Source organism: Pelophylax lessonae (assembly GCF_965119305.1).
Source record: "Pelophylax lessonae genome assembly, chromosome: 1".
Classification (NCBI taxonomy): domain Eukaryota; kingdom Metazoa; phylum Chordata; class Amphibia; order Anura; family Ranidae; genus Pelophylax; species Pelophylax lessonae.
The window spans coordinates 86037656-86064135 of NC_138768.1; the positions used below are offsets into that span (position 1 = coordinate 86037656).

The following is a 26480-nucleotide window of genomic DNA, read 5'->3' on the forward strand; positions in this document are numbered from 1 at the left end:
TACTCCTAATTGATCCATTCTCACACCTAAACTGTTGGCATCAAGATTTGAATTTAAATCATTCTAACTGCAATATGATTGGTTTAATTCTTCTTATCTTGGAATTTGAAGCTAATTTTGGCTTTAGTAAATGGTTCAGTTATGATGATATTCTTTATAGTAAATTGACTAAATAGAATTTTACTTTACCAAAAATCTCCGGACTTTTAATAAGTCTTAGTGCATGGTATAACAATTTGTATCCATGTAACTTTATTTAAAATATTGGAATTATAAATATCTGTTGGATGAGAGAAGTCACGTGTCAAATCTGTCATATTGGTTGCCATCTTTTAGGTCCTCCTGGTAGACTATTAATCATATTCTAGAAGTCATTGGTTATGGTTATCTTACAATTCTGAGATTATATTCTCACATTACCTGTGTGATATATTTTATTACATTTTTATTCTAAACCTTGTTCATCACCAACTATATTTTTGACATTTTATTTTTCACTAATTATATATATATATATATATATATATATATATATATATATATATATATATATATATATATATATTTTGCACAGAATTGTATTCTCCTTATCTTCAGTTTAGTGTCACTTAAAATGATCTTGCATTATTGATTTATGGAAATAAGTTGAGAATCTCCTCACTTCAGATCTTTGCTTATTTGCATAAATAGACACTGTTTATCAGAGCAGTATAAAAATTCTGACAGTGTAGATAGGGGAATCAGCCAGTTTCTTTCAATCAGCTCACTGAGTGATCAAAAAACAAACAAAAAAAATACAAACTGATAAAAATATGATCAGCTTAACAAGCTCCCAGATTTAAAGGATGGTAGAATGGGGTCACGTTAACACTTCCCCCTAGATCAGTGAACCTTTACGCTTCAATGTCAATGTGACCTGTGCGTAAAGAAAAAAAAACCAACAGCACTCTATAAAAGAAGTCGCCAAATATTTTACTTTCTCACGGGCAGTGTGTTGAATCTTTTCCATCTTGAAAAGCTCTGGGAACCACGGCTATCTAATACAGAGATAATGTGTCCCCTGCTGAGAGAGTCAATTTCCCTGCAAACCCTCTACATCACTGTGTCTAGTACGTGACAGAAGAACCACAAAGCACAGCAGGGAGCAAGCTATCAAGCAAAACTGCAAAAGTCCAAGGGCAGCAGGGCCAGATGTTCTTTAACAGCTTCCGGACTGCCCCACATGCATTTACTGCAACCCTTCAGCGCAAAAATCACATACCTGTAGGGCACGTGTAAACACCGCTGGTGACCGTCCAATTGTTCCTGAGGCAAACAGAACGGTGGTTTGCCTATGTAACCAAGGCAGATGGCTGTTCTGTGAGAAGGAGCAGGTAGCAGATTTTGGCAGGTAACAGCTCCCACTTCCGTTCCCAGTGCAGCGGTGCTGGGAAAGGAAGTTCTTTCTCCCTCCCCCCTGCAGTCTTCTGGGATACTAACAGGTCCCAGAAGAATGCATCCACCAAAAGAGGATGCACCATGCGACTTGTGTGCAGTGGGTGCCCGGATGCGAAGCCGCAAACTGTCACAACCGGGTGCCCATAGTTAAGATGCTGGGGCCGCAGAGGGAGGACAGAGGAAGAAGACTGCTGCAGTGAGCTCACCGCTGAACCGTAGAACAGGAGAGTGTGTTTTTTTTTAAAAGTCAGCCGCTACACTTTTTGTAGCTGCTGACTTTTTATAAGTGCCTGGTGTTCCTCTTTAAAGGCAGGCCATAGATGGTGCAAATTTCTTTCCTGCAACCACGGGAGGAAAGAAATACCCTGCTGACCGGGTAATCCCTCCTGCCGGGCAATCGTCTCCTCCCAGCAGGGGGGGCTGTGCAAGAACGGGCAGGGGCAGCAGTCCCCACCAGGAGGAGAAGACTGATTATTGCTAGCGGCTACAAAGTGAGTCTGGCAGGCTGGTTGTACCCAAATTGATCAACTTAGTACATTGCCCTCACACTGTTTGAATCTCAGCTGGTTCAACGGGATTCAGAGCACCTATGGGCAGCCTAGGACATAAAAAATTAAACACCCCACTCGTTCGAAAGTACTATGCTGCTTTATTTATAAGGCAGTGGGTCATTGTGGGGGTTCTGTACCATGGAGCGTTCAGTATTGAGGGGCAGGTTAAGGTTTAAAGTGGTTGTAAACCCTTTCATATAACCAGTGAAGTGACTGGCCTCAGGTTGATACACAGATTAAACAAATTCTCCTACATAAGTTGTATCTGGTTATCTGCGGTCCTTTTCTCCACAGCCCTTCAAAGTCCAGAATTTATAAAGCGTGTCTAAGATGTCAGAAAGCATGGGAAGGAGAGCTGAAATTACATTGCAGAGCTCAGGGAGGAGAGCTGATTTGAGGGAAGGGACACAGTCCCCCTCACCCAACACAAAGGAACAGAACTGAGGCCGTCAGTCCAAAAGTGACCTTCCCTGGTCACTATTTTCTCTTGGGGTCAGGAAAATGTGTCAAAAGTCATTCATGCTGATAGCAGAGAAACAAAGCAGCAGCCCGAAATTATGCTTTGTGCTCTGGATTGAGACAAGTATACACTGTTCATATTTCATGTCTGAGGTTTACAAACACTTTAAGCAATTAGTGTTGGGGGAATGGTCTCAATGTTGATGCCACTTTACAAGTATTAATTCTTCATGCAGATCAGGGTTAAGTGTTAGGAGGCTGTACAGGACATACAGGTTGATTTACTTAAATGGGAGGGTGCAAAATCTGGTGCAGCAGTGCATTGTAGCCACTCTCCAGTTTTAGTAAATCAACCCTAATAGACTGGAGAAAATAGGATTTTTGTACTTGCCTTAAAATCCATATCTCTGAGTTCGACGGACAGCACTCCATATTTCAGACCCATAGGGTTATATTGCCCCCTACAGGAGTATTACACTAGGCAGGAAAAAAAAAAGACTTGGCTACACCTATGGGCAGTCCTAGCTGGTATACATCCCCCGCTGTGCTATAGCCCTTTAGTTTAGTAACAAGCAGTATCAGAAGTATTAAAACTCCAGAGAAATGGGTTTTATGGTAAGTGCAAAAATACTATTTTCTCGTTTGTTCACCGACGGACACAGTGCTCCATATTCAGAACCATAGTGACGTCCAGAGCAGGTTTAGTGTTGGTAGGTTTTTCCTGGACCTCTCCTTTAACAAAAAACTGGAGCACAACCTGAACACACCCCCATAGAGGGAACAGACCCTCTTAACAGCAGCCTGCAAAACCTTGCCACTCAAGGAAGCACTCGTAAATGCCAACACATACACTATGTAGAAGTTAGTGAAATGTGCACCGATGACCAAGTGGCCTTCTTGCAAACCTGTGCCACTGACACCCAAGGACAGAAGGTCAAATAAGCACTAAGCGCCCGAGTAGAGCACACTGTTACAGGGAAAGGAGGAAACTGACCCTTGATAGAATAGGCGTTAATCACCGTCTGTCTGATCCATCTGGAAATGGTCGCAGAAGGACAGCCCTTTTCTTGGCCCATCCGTGATCAGTCAGTCCGACCTCCGAAGAGACTCCGTGGCTGCCAGATACATCCGAATCCACAAATTCCTTGGGATGAGTGAGCCTGGGACACAAGGAAGGCAACACAATGTCTTCATTTAAATGGAAGTCAGAGACCACCTTCGGTAAAAATGACGGCCGTGGACAAAGAACCACCAGATAGGGGGTATGATATTGCTGCCAGTTCTGATACCCTGTGAGCAGAGGTGATTGCCACCAAAAAGGCTACCTTCTGTGACCACATAAGCAGGGGAACCTCCTGAATATTTTTAAAGGGAGGCTTCTAGAGAACTGCGAACACAGTTCAAATCCCACGGCAGTAAAGAAGACTGCACCGGAGGAGTCAGGTATCAAACCTCTTGAATAAAAGTACACACCAATGAATGCGTGGCTAGTGGGGTCGCTGAAGGACGACTGCCAAGGCAGACACCTGGCCCTTGATGGTACTTGAGGCCTACTTCTGCTCAACACTTGAGGGTCAAGATTCGAGCCACCAAAAAGGATCGAGGATGAACACCGATTGACTCCACAAATGTACGCTTTTCCACGTACGATGGTAAATCTTTCTAGAGCTAGATTTTGAGCCTTCAGCAGTGTTGGGATTACAGACCCAGGCAAACCCTATCCTTCAGCACGCGGCTTTCAATAGCCAGGCCGTCAAAGCCAGCGACTAAAGCAGGATGGGAGATTGACCCCTGGGACAGCAGGTTCTCCCTGAGAGGCAGTATCCAAGGGATGTTGGCATACCAAGACTGGCAAGGCCAGTTCAGAGCCACTAGAATCCCTTTCAGCCTTGATCCTGCACAGAAGCTGTGAAAGAACGTTGAGTAGGAAAGGCCTAAATCAGAAGATACTGGCCCCACGGGGCCACCAGAGTGTCTGGCGTCTGCCAGAGGATCCTGTGACCTTGCCACAAACCTCTCTACCATTCTGTTGAGTTGAGATGCTAACTGGTCCACCTCAGGGATGCCCCACCCTAGACATCAGATGAAAAGTATCAAAGTGAAGGGACCACTCCCCTTGGTCTAACTCCTGCCAACAGATTGTCCGCCTGCCAGTTTTCCAGCCCTGGAATGAAAACGGCGGAGAGGGCTGGAATGAAGCGTTCTGCCCACCTGAGAATGCCGACTACTTCCAGAGCAACTAACACTTTGTTCTGTCCTGGCGATTGACATAAGCTACCGACGTGGCGTTATCTAACTCGATCTGTACCAGGAGCCCCCAGGGCCAATCCTTCCCAATACAATGTCGCCAACCACAGCAAAATGGCCAAACGCAGCATCCACGAGGCTTCTAGGGACCCAGGAGGGAACCCATGTACCCATCCGAAAAGGAGGGGGGGATCTGGACACAGGACAACCATAACAGTCAGCAATACTGTTCCACCGACGGCATGCCCACCCACCCATTTACCCCCCTCCCCCCACAGGTACATAGCAGTACACCAAACCCATACACCTTCCAGCCTGCTGTGATACCCTGAAGGGGGGGACAAAGATGGCCCACTTAAGGACCCCGCAGGTCTGACTGTTCCAAGAGAGGATGCCCACATCTGCCTCAAACCATATCCAGTGAGAAAGGGGACACAGACTCACCATACCAGGAACCAGACAACCTGCTCACCACCAAAACGAGGGGGATGTCGGCCAGGGGGGAACGTTGTGACTCGAGCCAAGATCTGGCAAGGCAATTAACGCACAGGCCAGCCCTCGTCCAGTTGCGCTATGTCGCTGCCAACCCAGTGTGGAGCTCTGGTCTGCACCTGCTCGCTGGCCAAATTAGGGGAACCACTGGATCTAGAAATCCAGCCCATCGCCCAGCCTGGCAGTTGATTGTAGATCTCACAGAAAAAAAAAAAGGCATTAAAAAAGAATAAAAAATTGCCAGGACCAAAGATCCCAGCAGGGAACTAGGCCCTTACTCCTGAGTAGGCAGGAAAAAAAAAAAAAAAAAAAAAAAAAAAGGAAGGCCTATAGCAGAGGGGGGATGTATACCAGCTAAGACTGCACAAAGGAGTAGCCAAGTTATTTTCTGCCTAGTGTCCTACTCCTGTAGGGGCAATATAAACCTATGGTTCTGAATATGGAGCGCTGTGTCCGTCAATGAACAAAAGAAAATTTTCCAAATTGAGAAATTGACTCACTCATGCTAACCCTTCTACACTGGGAATTTTTTGCATATTGTGCAAGGTCAGTCCCTACATAACCCAGGCACAAAGCCAGCACTGAGCTCTTAAAGTGCATCAGAAACCAAATATATTGCAGCTGCTTCTTTATCCTTCAATGTGGTTGCTGCATTGGCTTTTTTTCTTTATGCTCCCCTTTCCATTTTCACCTGGTGATCCAGTCAGTAACACTTGGGAGGGTGTCAATGTTCACTCATTTTACTGCATCTATGAGAGAGCGGAGCTGTCACTTCTTTAGGCAGCTCTTCTGATTAGGTCTACTAACTGCATCACCACTCCTCTTTGTTACATAGAGAGGCGTCCTTTTGTAGTTCAAGGAAGGTAGTAAAAAAAATTTAAAAAAACCTGATGATTTTTTGAGATTTCAGTTTTGAGCACAGGAAGTTACGAGAACACTTACATTTTAGGAAGGCAAAATTATTCATCTGCACTTGCAAAAAATGTTCTTAGCAATAAAAATAAACGCACATTTTTGATGCACATGCATGTGATTTTTTAGTTTTTTTTTATGCAATTCGTCCACAGTTTATTTTGAAGCACCACACTATTTTTATTAAAAATTTTTGAGAAAAAAAAGAGTGTGAATCACAAGAGGATGTTTTTGGTGGAAACACAGGGTTTAGTTTAGGCAAAAAATAAAAAACAAACACCTGAAGTTTAGCCACCAGAGCTAAGAACTAGTGAGCTGCAATATTACAATTTTTGTTTTTTGGGTTTCGATATCCTTTAAGAAATCCAGGAAAATCTTGGCTCAGGTGACTCAGTTTTTAAATCTAAAATTACATCACGGAGATGCCATATGGTTTGCATTATATTCTGTTTTGTAGAGTGTACATAAAGCCTGTCAATTCCCTAGAACTTGCTTGCTCATGAAGAACTAATGTATGGATGGAGTGACTAGTGGTTGCCCTGGTGGCAGCCTACTCTAAGTAGAATTGACAGGTACATTTATGTAGACTACAGTGATTAAATTACAGGGCAGGTTCACTTTGCACTAAGACAGATAAGAATCATAATTTACTGCCTGCTCCTCATCTGCGATTAGCCGGCCTGTCTTACCCTTAGGGCAATTTCCAGATTTATCTGCACAGGCAGCAGATGGAAAGGGCACCCAACCATATCAGTGTGATTGATTATATACCACACATCTTAGGACAATTTCCTGGGGATTCAATACTTTTTTTTTTAGTACTCCTAAAAGCCTATCCAAACCTAAGGATATAAATATAACCACACCTTAATTCCAGGTAACCAGTTTCTAGATGTGGTGGTTGCATTTGAGTCTTCCCCCTCCCCGCCCCCTTATCTTCACTTTGCAATCCTGCCAGTAACACTTCCTGTCCAAGGGTGACACTGCTGACTCGCTATAATAGGAGAAGCACTGGCATCACCCAAAAAGCCACCATAAAATGTTACAATCTGGCCACACAATTACATTTGGATTTACAAAAATAACTAATGTGAGAATACCAGCACGGGTTTACAAATGGGCGTTCTTGTCAAACCAATCTCTTAACATTCTACGAGGAGGTGAGCTGTGAGCTAGATAGGGGCAGACCAGTGGATGTGGTGTACCTAGATTTTGCTAAGGCGTTTGATACAGTTCCCCATAAGCGCTTAATTTATAAAATAAGGTCTGCAGGTATCGACAGCAGGGTTTGCTCTTGGATACGGAACTGGCTAAAAGGGCGTGTCCAAAGGGTGGTAATAAACAGCGCGTACTCAGACTGGTCTGAGGTAGTAAGCGGGGTCCCCCAAGGCTCAGTCCTAGGACCAACCTTGTTCAATTTATTCATAAACAGCATTGAGGACGGGATCAGTAGTTCAATATCAGTTTTTGCAGATGACACAAAATTAGGCAGGACAATAACAGCACAGCATGAAGCAGATATCCTACAGAATGACCTGGACAAAATAACGGAGTGGGCAATGACATGGCAAATGAGGTTTAACGTGGAGAAGTGTAAGGTTTTACACTTGGGGACTAGAAACATAAAAGCAAAATACACGTTAGGAGGGGAACCCTTGGGAGAATCAAAAATGGAGAAGGATCTGGGAGTCTTGGTTGATGATAGACTAGGCAACAGCATGCAATGTCAAGCGGCAGCTGCCAAGGCTAGCAGAATATTAGCATGCATAAAGAAAGGGATGTATTCCAGAGATAAGACTATAATCCTTCCACTTTATAAAACTCTGGTCCGACCTCATCTGGAGTATTCGGTCCAGTTCTGGTCACCAGTCCTCAGGAGGGATGTGTTGGAGCTGGAGAGAGTCCAGAGAAGGGCAACTAAACTAATTAGGGGATTGGAGGACCTTGATTATGAGGAGCGTCTGCAATCGCTTGATTTATTCTCCCTGGAGAAGAGACGCCTGAGGGGGGACATGATAGCAATTTTTAAATATCTAAATGGGGATCTAGGCTTAGAAAAAAAGCTGTTCAGTCGAAGGGATTGCATGAGAACTCGGGGGCATACAATGCGATTAGAGGAGAAGCGTTTTAACCTCAGGCAACGTGGGGGGTTCTTTACTGTTAGGGCTACAAGATTGTGGAATTCTCTACCACATGAAGTGGTTTCTGCGGGTAGTATGGTGGCTTTCAAAAGACTTAGACGTACATCTCAAGGATCAGAACATTCAGGGGTATGCAAGATGATTACAGCCACACACATCTACACAGGTTGAACTGGATGGACTATTGTCTTTATTCAACCTCACCAACTATGTAACTATGCAACTATGTAACTTGCACTACATTGTTATTGGTACATCGAAAGGAGATTATACAAAAGATTGTAACAAGTGCACTTAGTTAGCCTTTGACAGAAACTTAGATTTACAGAACACCTCATCTCCATAACAGGGTAGGGGTTGTTCTGTAGTCCACCATGAAAGTGAAGAATTCTAATTGATAACTCAGAGGCAGAGAGCACAGGAAGGTTGTCTGCTCACAGGATTCCTGCCAGGATCAGCAGTTAGTTATTTTTTGTACTCTTGAATCCGATACACCAAAAATGTTTTGAAGAGTATATTCACCAGACCAAAAGGTAAATTAAGCCCCGTACACACGTACCAATTGTCGGCCGTAAATATTCGGCCGACGACCGATCAGCCGATTGTAGGCTTGTTAGTATGATGCTTCCGACAGCGCATTTTCGGCCGAACAGAATCTGTCATGCTGGCATTAAAAAATTGATTTTTGTAAAATCTTACCGTAAACTTTTCTCTTAGCTCATTGACAGACGTAGTCCTCGGTGATACACCACCTTCGGGTTATGTTGCCTCCACAGGAGCAGGACTAGACAGGAAATTAAAAAGCTCTGGCCACACCCTAGGGGCAGTCCCAGAGGGTATATCCTCTCTCTCTCTCTGCCTCAGCAAATCAGTTATGTGAAAAAGCAGTCTTTAGAGATTTTAACCCAACCCAACTCAAAAACAGAGGGGCGGGGACTACGTCTGTCAATGAGCTAAGAGAAAAGGATTTTACGGTAAGATTTTACAAAAATCCATTTTTCTCTAGCGCTCATTGACAGACGTAGTCCTCGGTGATACACCACCTTCGGGACGTCCCAGAGCAGTATCACAAATGAGGGGTGGGAAAATGGAAATCAAATCCCAATCTAGAAGGCCCAACCGGTGCCAACTAGAAGTTTACAATGCTCATCCTTAACCACTTAAGCCCCGGAGGATTTGGCTGCTAAAGGACCAGGGGTTTTTTTGCGATTTTTTACTGCGTGACTTTAACGGACAATTGCGCGGTCGTGCGACGCTGTACCTAAACGAATTTGACGTCCTTTTTTTCCCACAAACAGAGCTTTCTTTTGGTGGTATTTGATCACCTGTGCGATTTTTTGATCACGCGCTATAAACAAAAAAAGAGCGTAAATTTTGCAAAAATAATATTTTTCACATTTTTTTATATGAAATTCCCCAAAAAAAAAAGTAAAAATCAAAATTTAACATTTTTCGGCCAATTTGTTTTATGCTACATATGTTTGGTAAAAAAAAAAAAAAAAAAAAAAAAAAAAAAAAAAAAAAAAAAAAAAAAAAAATCGCAAAAAGCGTATTTTGATTGGTTTGCGCAAAAGTTATCGCGTTTACTAACAAAGGGAAAGATTTTTGTAATTTTTGGTGTTTTTTTTTAACGCGTAATGGCGGCGATCTGCGATTTTTTTTCGGTACTGCGACATTGCGGCGGACAGATCGGACCCTTGACTGACATTTTTGACACTTTTGGGGGTACCAGTGACATTACTGCAGTAATCAGTGCTATACATATGCACTGTTACTGCAAAAATGACACTGGCAGGGAAGGGGTTAACTTTATTGGACAGGGAGGGGTTAAGTGTGTCCTAGGGGCGTGATTCTAACTGTGTAGGGACATTCCTATTGGTGTAAAAGCAAAGATCAACCGTTCTACATAGTAGAGCGGACAGATCTTCACTTTTACACAGGGAGAACTGACAGGCAGCTTGTTTACATAAGCCGCTCTGTCTTTCTCCCTTCACAGGAGCGATCGCAGTGTGACTGGCGGACATCGAGTCCGCCGGTCACACGCACTGACTTGTCTGAACGTGCCGCGGCGGGCGCGCGCCCGCCCGCGATAGGCTCGCAAGTCAGTGACAGGCGAGTGACGTACAGATAAGTCACTCTGCCTGGCCGGGGCTGACCGCCGCAGTATATAGTCGTGCGGCGGTCGGCAACCGGTTAATGATGAGACTCAACAAAAAGAGAAAATTTTTTTTTTTTTTTTCAAACAGAAAAAAACCCTCGAGGTAGACCACCGGTCTCCTCAAATTGCGGCCTGCAAAACCTTGCGGCCAAATGAGGCATCCGCCGATGCCGTCACATCAATTTTATAGAATTTTGTAAAGGTATGTACCGACGACCAGGTGGCCGCCTTACATACCTGGACCACTGACGCCTGATGGCGAAAGGCCCAGGAAGTACTGAGCGCTCGAGTGGAGTGCGCCCTAACAGGGAACGGAGGACTCTGACCCTTAATAGAATAAGCCTGTACCACCGTTTGTCTAATCCATTTGGCAATGGTCGCGGCAGATGCAGGCAAACCCTTTCTGGGGCCATCCGTGATCACAAAAAGTGAATCCGTCTTACGGAATGATTCCGTAGCTTTCAGGTATACCCTGATTGCCCGAACCACATCTAAGGAATGCAACGCATGTTCCCGATGATGCTTGGGCTGAGGACACAAGGAAGGTAGTACAATATCTTCATTCAGATGAAAATCTGAAACCACCTTAGGAAGAAAAGATGGCTTAGGATGAAGTACTACCTTATCCCTATGAATCACTAGGTATGGGGACTGGCATGATAATGCAGCCAGTTCTGACACCCTGCGAGCAGAAGTAATAGCCACCAAGAAGGCCACCTTCTGGGATAAAGTAAGCAAGGGAATCTCCCTGATGTTTTCAAAGGGAGGTTTCTGTAGAACCGACAAAACCAAATTAAGATCCCAGGGCGGTAAGGGCGCGCGGACTGAAGGAGCCAGGTGCCGCACCCCCTGGATGAAATTCCGCACCAAGGACTTGGTAGCTAAAGGCTTCTGAAAGAAGATTGCTAATGCTGAAACTTGACCCTTGATGGTGCTCAAGGCTAGCTTCTGCTCAACCCCTTGTTGCAAAAAGGCCAATATTCGAGTCACCGAATAGGTACGTGGAGGAAATCCTAAAGATTCGCACCACGCAATATAAGTCTTCCATGCGTGATAATAGACCTTGCTGGAAGTCGCTTTCCTTACTTTAATAAATGTAGGAATGACTGAAGTAGACAAACCTCTGTCCTTCAGTACTTGGGTCTCAATGGCCAGGCCATTAAACCCAGCGACTGTAAAGCATGATGGTAAATTGGTCCTTGAGACCACAGACACTCCCTGAGACGAAGTTCCCACGGAACGTCTGCGACTAGCATGTCCAAGTCGGCCAGGCCGGCTTGAGGAGGCCAGCCTAGAATTTCTAGGACCACTGGCGCTGATAGAATCTGAACCAGGCGTCCCTAGAGGTATCTGGCCCCGACCATCCGAGAAAGTCTGGTCGTTTTCTGTTCCCACACATTTATCAGATACCCGATTGTTATCAGGAAGGGTGATCTTTTCTGGTTGAACCTCAGGGACCGAAGTCACCCGACTAGAGGCTACTTGGCCTATCTGGTCAACCAGATCCGATTCCTGTGAGGTATAGGGACTAATCTTAGGAAAAGGTAAAGGAAAAGATCTATTCAGGGAATGGTAACTACCGCTTCCTGTAGTACTTAAATGTTGGAAGGGAAGAATCGCACCGGTAGTAGTGGTTGAAGCTCGATCTAATGTCCCGAATACCGGTGAAAATGTCCCCCCACCCTGAAACCGGGTGGGGGCGCACCTTCAGGCTGTGTACTCCTTTGCTTCGGGTTTGGCTGGGTTGGTCCTCTGCTTGTCCGACCAGCCCTTCTTGAACCCTCCTGGAGGAGTCTTGCCTTTCCCGCTAGTACCAGCCGGGCGCCCTTTATGGGCGGTAAAGAAAGGTCCTCGCTTGTTGCGAGGTCCCTTAGCTTTAGCAGCCTGTGGCAAAAAAGTGCTCTTGCCCCCAGTGGCATCCTTGATGATTTCATCTAGGTTGGCCCCAAATAGACGATTCCCCTGAAAAGGGAGATTTGTCAAGGTCTTTTTGGAACCTAGGTCAGCTGACCAGCATTTTAACCACAGCACACGTCTGAGGATCACCGCTGACATAGATGCATGCCCTAATAAGGGAGTAGTGTCCAAGGCTGCGTCACAGATAAACTGTAGCCCTTGTATAATCTGTTTCATCAAATCAGATGTCTCCTGGGGAATATCTTTTCCCCTAAGGTCTTGGCGTACCATTTTCGCCCATTCCGTAAGTGTCTGGGAAACTAGACCAATAACAATTACTGGTCTAAATGCTGACCCTATCAGAGAGAAGATGGTGCGGGACTCTGCTTCCATCTTTCGATCCACCGGATCCTTAAAGGACGAAGTGTCCTCCACTGGGATAACCGTGGCTTTATTCAGCCTGGAAATAGGTGGATCCACCACTGGTGGTACCGTCCATTTCTTAATGATGGATTCCTCAAACGATAGCGTCTAGCAATACGCTTGGAAATAGTAAAGGTACGTTTAGAATGCTCCCATTCTCCTTTAATCTGATTACCGAAACATTTGGGTACAGGAAAAACCTTCACCGTTTTGATGGGCTTATTAGTACCAAAAGGAATCTGTTTCAGTTGCCTCTGCCGGTAAAGCCTCAAGTTTTAAGGTTTCCTGCACTGCCACAACTAGTGCGTCCACCAATGCTTCTTCCTGAATTATAGCAGGAGAAGAAGCGTCCTCCTCACTGTCTGAGGGGGCTTTAACTGGGATAACAGCCTTTGCAGAGGAACCTGCAACTGCAGTGACCATCTCTGAATCAGAGTCAGAGGTGTCAGATAGTATAGGGGTAGGCGGGGGTCGCTTCCTTGACCCCCGTCCCCGACAGGCCGCCTCCACCCGAGCCACCATAGACTCCAAAATTGCTGTAAATGACTCTACACTCTGTGCACCGGCGGGTCCCGTGGCCCCCTCGAGGGAAACAGGTGGGGGAATATGTGTGGCAGGGTCCATGATAATTCCAGTCACTTCCTGGATAATATAATTCAAAAATAAAAAACTTTTTTTTTTTTCTTCAGACCCCCAGCGCCACAAAAAAGCCCCTTAGTGTTACCTGCTAGGGATCCCTATCGATCGAGAGAGAGAGAGAGAGAGAGAGAGAGAGAGAGAGAGATAGACCCCCAGGCTCACCACTTGATGCTCAGAGTTTAACTGCAACAGGTTACAGCGCTGTCTTGACAAACAGGAAGTCTTTTGGCTGGCTGCCCAGGAAGAAAGGAGGCGGCTCCGCCCCTCTGCACCCCTTCCGGCGCCTCCCCTAGCTCCCCGAGGTGTTTGGATCACCTCAAACATGGCCGCCCCCATGCCGGAGACACGAGGCTACGCCAAAATGGCGGCTCGTGCGATCCAGCAAAAAAAATGGCGGCGGCCTGTACTGAATAGCGGTGTGCTGCAGGGCACACAACACTCTCTCTGCATGGGGATTTGGCGTGGTTGGCGGTACCGGCCCTGGCGGACCGCATGGCCATTCGGGAGGCCTGCTAATAGCTGGAGATCTGATTAGGAAGGCAGTCTACATGTCCGTGGCTTCTGACTGGTAGGTAGCTTATTCTTATCACCGTAAGATTCCCAGAATGCCACAGATTATAATCTTTTTAACATGTATACAATTAGACTGTTAGCTCCCAAACCAAGCCTCCTGGCTTTTTGCACATAAAATCACACTCAAAGTAGGAGGATCTGTGTCATTTATAGGATAGAGAGGGACTCTATCTTACCATACAGAGAGGGGCCCGCGTTCACCACAAGACCCGTCAGGGGAAAAGGGAGAACATACTACTCACCATACCGGAACCAGGCGGGCACCAACTCCTGACAGTACCCCTCTCCACCGGGGCGGGAGGGCTGTCGACCGATATGGACGCCGTGACTCATGGTCTTTGGCATTTCAGCGAGACGTTTAACTCGCGGGGTCAGTCCTTTAATGGGACTTTGTCGCGGCCGACCCAGCGCGGAGCTATGGCCTGCACGCGCTCGTAGGCTGAACTGGGGTGACCACCGGATCTCAACATCCAGCCCGTCTCGCCCAGTTCAGCTTTCTTGCTTGAAGATCTCACAGGAACACTGGAGAAAAAAAGCTGTCTAAAAAATCCTTTAAGAAAAAAATCTTGCCAGGACCTAAGATCCCAGCAAGGTATCTAGGTCCTTATTCCTAACTAGACAGAAAATAACTGATTTGCTGAGGCAGAGAGAGAGAGGATATACCCTCTGGGACTGCCCCTAGGGTGTGGCCAGAGCTTTTTAATTTCCTGTCTAGTCCTGCTCCTGTGGAGGCAACATAACCCGAAGGTGGTGTATCACCGAGGACTACGTCTGTCAATGAGCGCTAGAGAAATTTTTGTTGGCCAACACCAGAACGGCCGATTGTTCGCCAGTCAGTACAGAATTCGGCCGATAGACAGCAGATTAGCAAGACTGGGCATGCTCAGAAAAAAAAAAAGACAAGGAAAGTTAACCATCACATGACATCACTTCTGCAGTCGGCTGTTGGCCGACAAAATTTGTGTGCAGTCTTTTGCAGTTTTCAACAGACACAACAGCCCTGGACAAAAGACGGCCGATCGTTCATTAAGTGTGTACGGGGCTTAAGTTTTAAATTTTAAGACCTCATTTACACAGCACTGAGGCCCATACACTGCAGGCAGCCCATTCAAGTCTATGAAAAGGTAGTGGTTACATGTTACATACATGCAGGTCAGCATCCCTGAAAACATACGGTGTACGTTTGTGGCAACTCAACACCTATCTCAATAGGACCAGTGGCTGTGTCCGTGCAGATTTGAATAGGCTGCCTGCCTGCATGCAGCATCTACCAGCTAGGGACACAAACTAATCACGGTTTACAGGGCCCCAGAGCATGTGTGAACAGGGTCTTGGGGGTTCACATACATTTTATTTTACGCAAAATTTAGTCTGGTCATAATCATTTTTTCATCAAGCAGCAGGTCGAGGGAAAAAAAAAAAAAAAAAAAAACGATTTCCCTAGTCAAACACATTTAAGGTAGATTGGGGGGGGAATTACACACTGTGCTAATGTGTTCCAACAGTAAGGAGACTGGCTCCCAGTGGGAGTACCTGCTGATAGGCAAGGAAGGGAGGAGCCTGGGTGATGCTCAACCTTCCATAAGCCTACCTTTGTGATGAAGTTTAATAGCGGTTACCTAGAAATAAAAAGAGCAAAAACAGTTCTGCCCCTGCTGGTACCTTCATGTTGCTCCCCCACTGTACCATTCCTAAGCTGTATGGTGTGAAAACATATGATTTTTGTGAAAAGGAGGGCACAAGACCTAGGATGCAGTGCTCGGGCCCGAGCAGCCAATGTCAGGTCCAAGCACTGTCTTGTGAGGATGATATATTTTCCTACACAAAGTAATGGGAAAACTTAAAAAGGGCTTACCTTCTCTGTAATGATACGATCCACACACTGTTTACCAGTAAGAGGCAAGTTACATTGTTCCAAAATTTTGTGTGCTCCTCCCTGTAATAAAGCAGAAGTCCATGTGTTAGTCAGAAAACACGTGCAAAAATTCAATAAAATTCTTTAGCAATTCTGTATGGGTTCTCTGTATTATCGGAAGTCAACACCTTATTGGTTCTCTTTATGGAACTTTATGGTTTAGCTTTATTCTCTGTTATTGGAAATCAAAATGATAGCCAGCAAGGTATGATGTTGATGCTGGGCTAGATTGCCTGTGAGACAATACAAAACCTTATAGCCCTATAATGTCAAGCCAGAGGCAGCTCTTAGCCACAAGAAAATGAATGTAAAACCAAGACCAAAAATTCTGATGGGCAACCAGAATTGTAACGGAGGAAGAAACTTCCAATGGAGATACTGGTTTTCAGTGACAACTGACTAGGAAGGCATTTCTCATACATTGGGAGATATTTCTGCTTCCTTCTGGTTGTGCTTTATAATCAGTAAAAAGTCCAACAAAAAAAGTTAACCATTTCCTTTTTTTTTTTTTAAATAACGTTTTCCAATACCTATAACGCAGGCAACCTCCAGGCCTAAATTGCACCCTGCATCTGTCACAATGAAAGAAAAATTGCAGCACAGTATGCCCTGTCACTATTCTCTTGGTATAAAGCAGCAGAGATCAAGTTAATCAAAAACACGGTCCAGGATCTGGGGGCATGGCTACCGCGCTGCAGCATGGACACCTGAGTCTGCAGCTCCGCTCCAGCAATGGGACATCAAGAGGTGCCTCTTCTCAGCCTCTCATATCCCGGTAGCCAGGGAAACCACCACCCGACCACCGGGGATGCCTCGGAAGATCAAGGAGGCTGTACAGTCGAAGAAGCTACAGCACTTCTTCCCTCTAGCGAGCCGCAGCCTTTTCAAAGGTGGCACCGGTGGACATTCCCTGGCCTCTTCTGGCGGTGCCTCCTCGTCCACGCCGAGCCCGAGCTCCCAGGGTGACTCCATGCAGCGCTCTCCAGATGCATCTACACCCTTTTCCCGCATTCCAGCGTAGCCTAAGCCTAGCTTGGAACCGGAGAACCACATGAATGGAGAGCACTGCGCTAGATTCATTGGGGGATACACGTGTCCTGGCAGACACTATCAATGCTTTCCCTACTGCTAAACAGCCCCTTTCGGATACCACTCAAGGACATGCTTGTCTCTCTACGTAGTTCTCTGCATACAGAAATTATGGAATGCATGAGGCACTTTAAGAATGAAGTGGATGAGCTGGCAGGAAGAGTTGATCATATTGAAAAAAAGATGGGAGAATTTGCCTCCTCAACTCAGATTGATGCGCATAATGATCAATCCGACTAAGTGACCTGGGTCAGAGCCAAGATAGTGGATTTATAGGACAGGTCGTGCAGAAATCATGTAAAAATGAGAGGTTTTTCGGAGGCCATACAACCCAACAATATGCACGTGACCTTATGAGGGCCTTCTTTACCTCAGTCCCAGACTCTGAATTGAACATTAATAGAATACAACATCTGCCCAAACCAGCTTCTCTCCCAGATAACATACCTAGGGATGTGCTGATGAGAGTACATTTTTATGTCAAGGATCAATGTCAGCTTTTCGAAAAAAAACAACAACCTCCTTAAAAGTATTCTGCTATCCAAGTTTTTGCAGATCGTTCTCAGCACGCGATGCAAAAGTGGAAATCCCTTCTACCCATAACCAAAGCATTACGCAACCACAACATTGTGTACTGGTGGGGATACCCTTCCAAGCTGACCGTGACAGTCACTCCTCAACTGTTAAGTCTCTTGACGAACGCCTTACTCTGCTTCGTTCCTGCTCAAGATCCGGAGAAATCTCCTCCCTTCCCTGCATTGAACACACAGAATGACTGGCAAACAGTGCCTCACAAGAAGGAAAAAAAAACAAAAACAAACATGTCCTGAGCACCTCTTCTACATTCTAAACATACAATCACTTGTCCTGCAATGCTGTGGAGCCTTTAGAACACGAACCTCCCCCCCTCCTGAGCTATGTGCCACCAGATTCCCATTGGAATCTACCTTTTTACCTCTCTGGTTTTGCTTTAACTTTGTATATTCCTTGGTCTATCTTTTTTCTATTTGGAATGCGCTGAAATCTTCAATCCTACAATAAAGCCTTGGAAACCATCTCCTCCGCTCTTTTGAAAATGCCAGAACTTTCCTGAGGTACAGTCAATTTTACCTGATCAATATGGTACTGTTACATCCTTTAATGTACATGGTCTTAACCATCCTGTGAAGAGGTCCTCTGTTTGGAAGGAAGCGCTAAAATTACAGAGATATACTGGGTCTTCAAGATACACTTTATGGCCTCAAATACCCCTTCTTTCCAACATAGAAGATACCCCCATGTTTTTATGGCTTCGACAACAAAACAAAGGCGTTTTAATCACCATCAAAAATTCTGTAGCTTTTACACTTCAAGAACTTTACCCAGATCAAGATGGAAGATTCTTCATTCTAATAGGAGAACTACACAAGCTTTACACGATTGTCAATCTGTATGCACCTAATAGTCGCCAACTTCGCTATTTTCGTAAACTATTTCGCAAAATCAACGGCACTAAGGTGCCCTGATTGTCTGCAGATAATACAACCCAACGGTAGACCACAAACTAGACACTACCTCCACATCTAAACATTCACCTCCTGTGTTGTAACTTCTTCATACTGCAGATATGCATGATGTCTGGAGGTGCCAACACGCAAGTGAATAGGATTATAACTTAACTCCTCCAGACAACTCCTGCTCATGCATCAATATTATCTTGGTTGACAAGGTGTTGCTTCAAGCAGTGACCTCCTCCATCATACATATTTCATGGTCAGACCATGCTCCTGTTTCCATAATAGGGATGGAGGGGAACACTCCGAATCAAGCATACATATGGCAAGCTAACTTATGTAATGCATATGCCCACTCATTCCGCTACTACCAAACGTCTTAATTATTTTACACTAAATAGTCGGCATCTGATCCATTTTCTCTGTGGTGTGCTCACAAGGTGTAACAGAGGAATTATATTGTAAAATTTGTTCTAGGGTTAAAAGGCAGAGGACACAGAAATTAGACCGACTTGAGAGATATTAAAAACCTAGAAGACCAGAACAAGCTGCATACAGATGCTAGCATAGCAAATAAATTATTCCAACTTCGTAATGACCTCAGACTTGCTCTCATAGAACAGTATAACAAACCCCTAACCTCCCTAAAGATGTCACACTATTCCTCTGGTAATAGAGCTGGCAATTTTTTATCCCAAAGACTTAAGGAATGCAAATCTCGAGCAAAAATACCTTACCCGGTCCATCTGACCAATCAGTAAAATTATCAAGCCTAAAAATAATGCAGACTCCTTTGCTGAGTATTACTACACGTTGTACAATCTTAAGGATGACCAGTCTACCCCGCAAACTATGAATGAAGCTATCCAAGCTTTCCTCTGGGGTCTAAATCTCCCCTCATTATCACAAACACAATTATTGGCCCTCAATATGCCCATCACACAAATCAAATGGAAAAAGCCATTAAAAAAACTCCTTGGTCACCTGGTCCTGACAAATGACTACTACAAACTCTTTTAGAATACCCACTCTACAACATTGACATCGGTCTATTCTGAAGCAATGTCCTCTTCTTCATTCCCTCCTGAAATGTTAAAAGCATATGTAGCTACTATTCCAAAGTCAGGCAAAGAACCCACTTCGCCACCTAATTTTCGACCTATTTCCCTTTTAAACACGATGTAAAAAACTATGCTAAGATTTTGGCCTCTAGGACTTCTTCCTATACTTCCATCTTTGATTAAACCCGATCAAGCAGTTCACTGCAGGCAGATAGGTGTCAGACACCATGAAAAGGGTCATCAACATCTTATCTTTGGATGCGGAGAAGGCCTTTGACCGGATACATTGGGGCTACATGATCCAAACCCCCAACAAATTTGGGTTTATAGGACCCATCCTCTCCATAATTCTAGCCCTATAATCCTCCCCATCTGCACAAGTATACACGTCAAATATTTTATCCAGGTCCTTTCCCATAACCAATGGAACCAGACAAGGGTGCCCTCCATCTCCCTCAATCTTTAACCTATTAGGGCTCTTTCACACTATCCGTCCGACGGACTCTGTATCTCAGCGGGGGATCGACAGCTGTTCTCCGCGCTGTGTGCAGAGACACAGCTGTCAGTTCCCCATACATCTCTATGGGGGAATCGGATGGGAACGGACGGACGGATCATTACAATGAACACTTAATGCTTCTTTACATATGCCCGTTTGTGAGTACTTTGGTGTATGTTTTTTATTCGCATTAAACGTTCTTACTGCACTTAAGAGTGGCGCCTGTGTTCCTTTGTGGTCTTCATTGCTCTACTCTTTTCTGTCGAGCTACTCATGTATCTTATTGCCATTAAAAGCATTCTTACATGTGACCGCTTTGGATAGGTTCAGATTCAAACTCAACGTTTTGTAATTCCTTTGGCAATAACTGGAATTTGCTTTAGGGACCGGTTTTACAATCGGTTTTGTATTTGAAAATACTTGAATACTAAATAAACAGTTCAGGACAAAAGTTTCTTAGAACAGCCGTGCCGATCTCCAAACATAAAAATAACACATATCTTTATATCGGAATCATAAAGACTGCAATACACAATTAGAAAGTAAAGTGATACTAAACACATGGTTTACCATTATCTCTTCACTTTCTGTATACAGAGGATGGCACGGAAAAAAAAACCCCACACACCATCTTAAGTACCTTTTTCCTAATCTATGTACAACTGCCACGTGACCCATCTCTTTCACAGCCTGTCTGCAGGGCAGCATAAGCAAGAGGAACTTCTAGTCCTTTGCTGCTGATCACATGTTCAAAATAATGCCTGCTCTGTGCAGTTGGTTTTGCACAGAGTGGCCCGGATCCTTTTCTTCACGGGTCCCTCGACTGTGCTCCTGGCCTCTTCCTCTTGTTGAGTGCCTCCACAGGAAGCAGCTTGCTATGCGGGCACCAGAGTCCCAGCTCTGTGTCTAATCTGACATGGAGCCGTGACCCGGCCCCACCCCCTCTCCCGATTGGCTGACTGACCGCAGTGTGAACCAATGGCGAAGCGCTGCTGTCTCAGCCAATGAGGGGAGTCTCAAGCAGCGAGAAACTCTACAACATTGCTGGATAAAGATGAGCTCAGGTAAGTATTAGGGGGGCTGCTGCACAGGTGTTTTTTTTTTTATCTGAATGCATATAATGCATTCAGATAAAACCTTTACAAATACTTTAAAATTTTAAAAAAACTTTCTTCGAACATCTGATCTAACACGCAGTAACTATCTTTTGTATCACTTCCCCTTCCCTTTTGTTTGCAAGCACTCATGAGCAGGGCTCACTAACCAGCTTGTCTTGAATTGTAACTGTATGGTCTCCTTTTATTTTGTAAAGTGCTGTGCAAAACGGTTGACGCTATATAAATTTTGTATTATAATTAAAATTAAGAAAAAAAAAAAAAATGAATGTTTTAAAAACATTTATTCAATTTTCTACTTTCTAAGGCCTCTTTCACACGGTCCGCATTCCGTTGCGGACCGTGCTCTGCTCAGCGGGGATCGATCTGCCGATCCCCGCTGAGCCGGCGGATGACAGCTCTGTGCGGAGCGGGAGGTGTCAGAGCCCCGCTGCTCTCTATGGGGAATCGGATGAGAGCGGACCGCCTGTCCGCTCTCATCCGATCCCCAGGACAGATGGAAAACAGGGTTTCCATCCATCCGGATTTCACAGACAGGATCGGATGCGGATGGCAGCGGGTGTCAGCGGACATGTCTCCGCTGACATCCGCTGCCCCATAGGGCTGAATGGGTCATCCGATCAGATCCGCCTAAAAAAACTGACAGGCGGATCTGATCAGAACGCCCGTGTGAAAGAGCCCTAAATCAAAACAATTAGACAACCTTTTTTGACCAAAGTGATGGCAAAACTTGACAGTGGAGGATAGAATTGTGTTTGTTTAAATAGGAGATACATTTTCCAACTGAACAGGGTTTCCATTAAGGAAAGAAAACGTACACATTAATGTACATGTGCACATTTGGGTGTCCTTTATTAAACTGAGATGAGCAGTGATCCTGCTGATTGCAGCTCATTTCCGATTATTATCGGTTCATAAAACCGAGATGATCGGGGGCGAACATGTTCTCCGCTAATCATCTCTACACACGGAGAACCTGTCATTGACTGACACAGAAATGGCCAGGTTAAGACGCTGCGATCTCCGCACTTCATTGGCAATCTGTGCCAGCATTAACACTCCTAGATTCACTAGCCTGGAGGTGTTGAATTGGGGAGAGAAGACTGAATCAGGGGAGAACTGAGGGGGGAAGGAGGAAGATTGACATCCTTCCTCCTCGTTCAGACCCCCCCTCCTCGTTCAGACCCCCCCCCCCCCCCCCCAACACCGTAATCATGTCCCCCTGCCATATACATTATATATACACACATAAAAAGATGTGTGTATGCAGATTATATATATATATATATATTATATATTTATGTAGGGGGACTAATTTTATTAACATTAGTGGGGGTCGAATGCACGTGTACTCCAAAATGATAATCACTGCTTATTAAATGGGCACCAGTGATTTTCTCATAAGGTAATCTCGCTTTGTCTCACGAGATTACAGGCGGCCCTTTCAATTGTACACAGATCTTGGCCGTTCTCCGAGGAAACACTTATTACATAGTTACATAGTTTGTGAGGTTGAAAAAAAAAAAAAAGACATCAGTCCACCCAGTTCAACCCGTGATGTGTGTATGTGTGTTTGCCGTTAACCGTACATTGTGGTCTTTAAGGTGTCCATCTAATAGTTTTTTGAAACTATCGATGCTCCCTGCTGATACGACTGCTTGTGGAAGAGAATTCCACATCCTTACTGCTCTGACAGTAAAGAACCCCTGACATATTTTAAGGTTAAACCGTTTTTCCTCTAGTTTTAGTGAGTGGCCACGTATCTTATTGTATTCCCTTTCTCTGAAAAGTTTGTTTTATGCTAGAGTCAACACCAGTACATTATTTGTACATTGATATCATATCCCCCCTCAAGCGTCTCTTCTCCAGAGAGAATAAGTTCAGCGCTTGTAGAATTTCATCATAGCTGATGTCCTCCATTCCCCTTTTTGTTGCCCTTCTCTAGATTCTCTCCAGTTCCAGCACATCCTTCCTGAAGACCGGTGCCCAGAACTGGACAGCATACTCCAGATGTGGCCGGAGCAGAGTCTTGTAGAGTTGGAGAATAATCTCCATTTCTGGAGTGAATCCCCTTTTTTATACAGGCCAGTATTCTGTTGGCTTTGCTTGCAGCGGCTTGGCATTGCATGCCACTGCCAAGCCTGTTGTCCACTAGTACCCCCAGGTCCTTTTCCATCTTGGATTCACCCAGAGGTTTCCCTCCTAGTGAGTAGCTTGCTTTCGTGTTTTTGACGCCCAAGTGCATTATTTTTTAACATTAAACCTCATCTGCCATGTAGTTGCCCACCCCATTATTTTGTTCAGGTCCGCTTGTAAGGTTTCCACATCCTGCATAAAAGATATTGGCATGCTTAATTTAGTAGCATCTGCAAATACCGAGATTGTGCTAGATATCCCCTCTAGATCATTTATGAATCAACAGGATTGGTCCCAGGACAGAACCTTGGGGGACCCCACTTTCCACACCCGGCCAATCCGAGTACTCCCCATTAATCTCCACCCTCTGGACTCTCCCCTGGAGCCAGTTTTCTATCCAGGTACTCACCCTATGGTCCATATCTACATTTCTTAGTTTGTACAGTAAGCGTTTGTGAGGGAACGGTGTCAAATGCCTTTGCAAAGTCCAGATACACCACATCCACAGGCTTACCTTTATCTAGGTGGTAGCTCACTTCATCGTAGGTGGTTAATAAATTGGTCTGGGAAGAACGATTTTTCATGAATCCATGCTGACTACTACTAATACCGTTTTCATTACTAAAGTCTTGTATGTGGTCCTTTAACATTCCCTCCAAAATCTTGCAGACTACTGATGTTAGGCTGACCGGCCTATAGTTAACCTGGATATATCTCGGCCCTTTTTTAAATATTGGTACCACGTTGGCTTTTTTCCAATCAGCTGGCACCATACCCGTCTGTAGACTATCCTTAAAGATCAAGAATGGTCTGGCAATCACCTGGCTGAGTTTTTTTTTTTTTAAGAACCCTCGGGTGCAAGCCATCCGGTCCCGGTGATTTATTTAAGTTAAGTTTCCCTAGTTTAGTTCCAAGTCCATCTTCTGTTAGCCATGGCGGTACTTCCTGAGGTGCATTACTTAGTTTAGCATTACAAGCTGGGTTAGTGTAGCTCTCCCAATTATTTTGTGAAGACTGAAGAGAAGAAATTATTTAACACTTTCGCCTTCTCTCTGTCCTCTGTGGCCAGATTTCCTTCGTCATCTTTTATGGGACCAATGTGTTCTGGCCTCACTTTCTTACTGTTTATATACTTAAAGAATTTCTTGGGTTTATTTTTACTCTCTTCCGCTATATGTCTCTCGTGTTCTATTTTAGCCACCTTGATTTCGCCTTTACATTTACACTCTTTGTAATGCTTCCAATGACCCCTCAGCCTTGTTTTTTTTTAAGGCCTTTTCTTTAGTATTAATATGCATTTTTATGTTGGAAGTTTAGCCATCCAGGGTTTAGTTTTGCTCTTTTAAATTTATTTCCCTTTGGAATGCACTGGACAATCCCTTTGTTTAGTATGCTCTTGAAGCACTCCCATTTTTCCTCCGTGTTCTTTGTTCCTAGGGTTCTAGCCCATTTGATATTTTCTAGCAAAGAGCACAGTTTTGGGAAATTGGCCTTTTGGAATTCAGTGTCCGTTTATATTACCCTCGTGATTCCCATTACTATTAATACTGAAAATAATGGACCTATGGTAATGGTTTCCCAAGTTGCCCTGTATTTCTATATCCGTGAGCAGGTCTGTATTGTTGGTAATCAGTAGGTCAAGTACCACATTGATTCTTGTCGGTGCATTCACCATCTGACCCATAAAATTGTCCTGCAAAACATTTAGGAACTGCCGAGCCTGGCTAAATGCGCAGTTCCTTCTGCCCAGTCTATATAAGGATAATTAAAGTCCCCCATTATAATGACATTTCCCATCCTTGCTGCCAATCCCATCTGTGAAAGGAGGTCCGCCTCCCCCTCCTCCCTCTGGTTGAGGGGCCTATAGCATACACCCAATATTACCTTCCCCATAGTGCCCTCCCTTTGAAGTTCTACCCATAGGGATTCTGCCTCGTCCATAGCTCCATTATGAATATCATCCCTCATTTACCTGTACACTGTTCTTAATATACAGACACACCCCTCCCCCCTTTTTACCTTCTCTAGCTCTGCGATAAAGTAAATACCCCTGAATGGTCGCCATCCAATCATGAGAGTTGTTGAACCAAGTCTGTTATCCCCACAAAATCCTCCTCATATATCAACAGCTGCAGCTCTCCCATCTTGTTGGCCAGGCTTCTGGCATTGGTATACAAACCTCGTAATTTTGACTGGATGCATACCATAGCCTTATTTGATGTTTTTTGGCTGCTCTTGTGATTTTTTCCCCATACCCACCTTGGATTTAGGAACTCTGAACACCCTACCGCTAACATCCCCATTTGTGCCCTCTGAATCTTGCTCCCCGCTGGCTAATTCTACATCTGTACCCCCCATCACCCAGTTTAAAAGCCCCTCTAACTTTTTGGCCATCCTCTCACCCAGTACGGTTGCACCCTCCCCATTTAGGTGCAATTCGTCGCCCCTACCAAAGAGCCAGTGGCCGACTGAAGTCGGCCCAGTTCTCCAGGAACCCGAAACCCTCCTTACTACACCAGCTGCTCAGCCACTTGTTAACTTAATCTCCCACTGCCTCTCTGGTGTGGCTCGAGGTACAGGTAGTATTCCTGAAAATACTACCTTGGAGGACCTAGTCCTCAACTTCGCTCCCAAGTACCAGAAATCGTTTAGGACTCTCCATCTCCCTCTGCCCATCTCATTGGTACCCATGTGTACCATGACAGTTGGGTCTTCCCCAGCCCCACCCAGTAATCTGTCCACCCGATCCGTGATGTGCCGAACCCGAGCGCCTGGTAAACAGGCAGTTCGGCGCTCACGGTCGTTGACAGATTGCCCCGTCTGTCCTAATGATTGAGTCCCCTACCACCAGCACCTGTCTTTCCTTTCCCTTTCTCCCGGCCTTACTGGAGAAGTTATTCCCCTGGCAGCTAGGGGCGTCACTCTAATCCAGCAATGCTGGTCCCTGACTGGTTTCCCCAACACCACGCAATGGGGCGTATTTATTGGGGGTGCTCCAGCCCAGGACTTGCCTCCTTGCCTTGTTCCCTTCTACCCCTCCTGTCACCCATCCACTCTGATGCCTGCACCCGTTTCTCCACCCTCCTCTGTGCAGGCCCCGGCCTGCACCTGTCGGGTACGATCCCAGCTCTCCTTCAGTATAGAGAGTCTTCTCACTGTTGTCAGCTGCTTCCCTAGATTCAGGACCTGGGCTTTCATTTACATTCACCCTCGATCGCATGATCAAGGAACGTATACATGCCAC

General features: G+C 45.1%; 1 protein-coding gene across 1 annotated transcript in view; it reads right to left on the reverse strand.

Annotated features, from left to right (window-relative positions):
• The window catches only part of OXCT1 (3-oxoacid CoA-transferase 1), a 261457-nt gene that overhangs the window by 23493 nt on the left and 211484 nt on the right, over positions 1-26480 (reverse strand). Inside the window, exon 15 of the mRNA XM_082251643.1 lies at positions 15784-15864. Coding sequence (XP_082107769.1) covers positions 15784-15864 — 81 coding nt within the window. The remainder of the gene's footprint in view (positions 1-15783; positions 15865-26480) is intronic.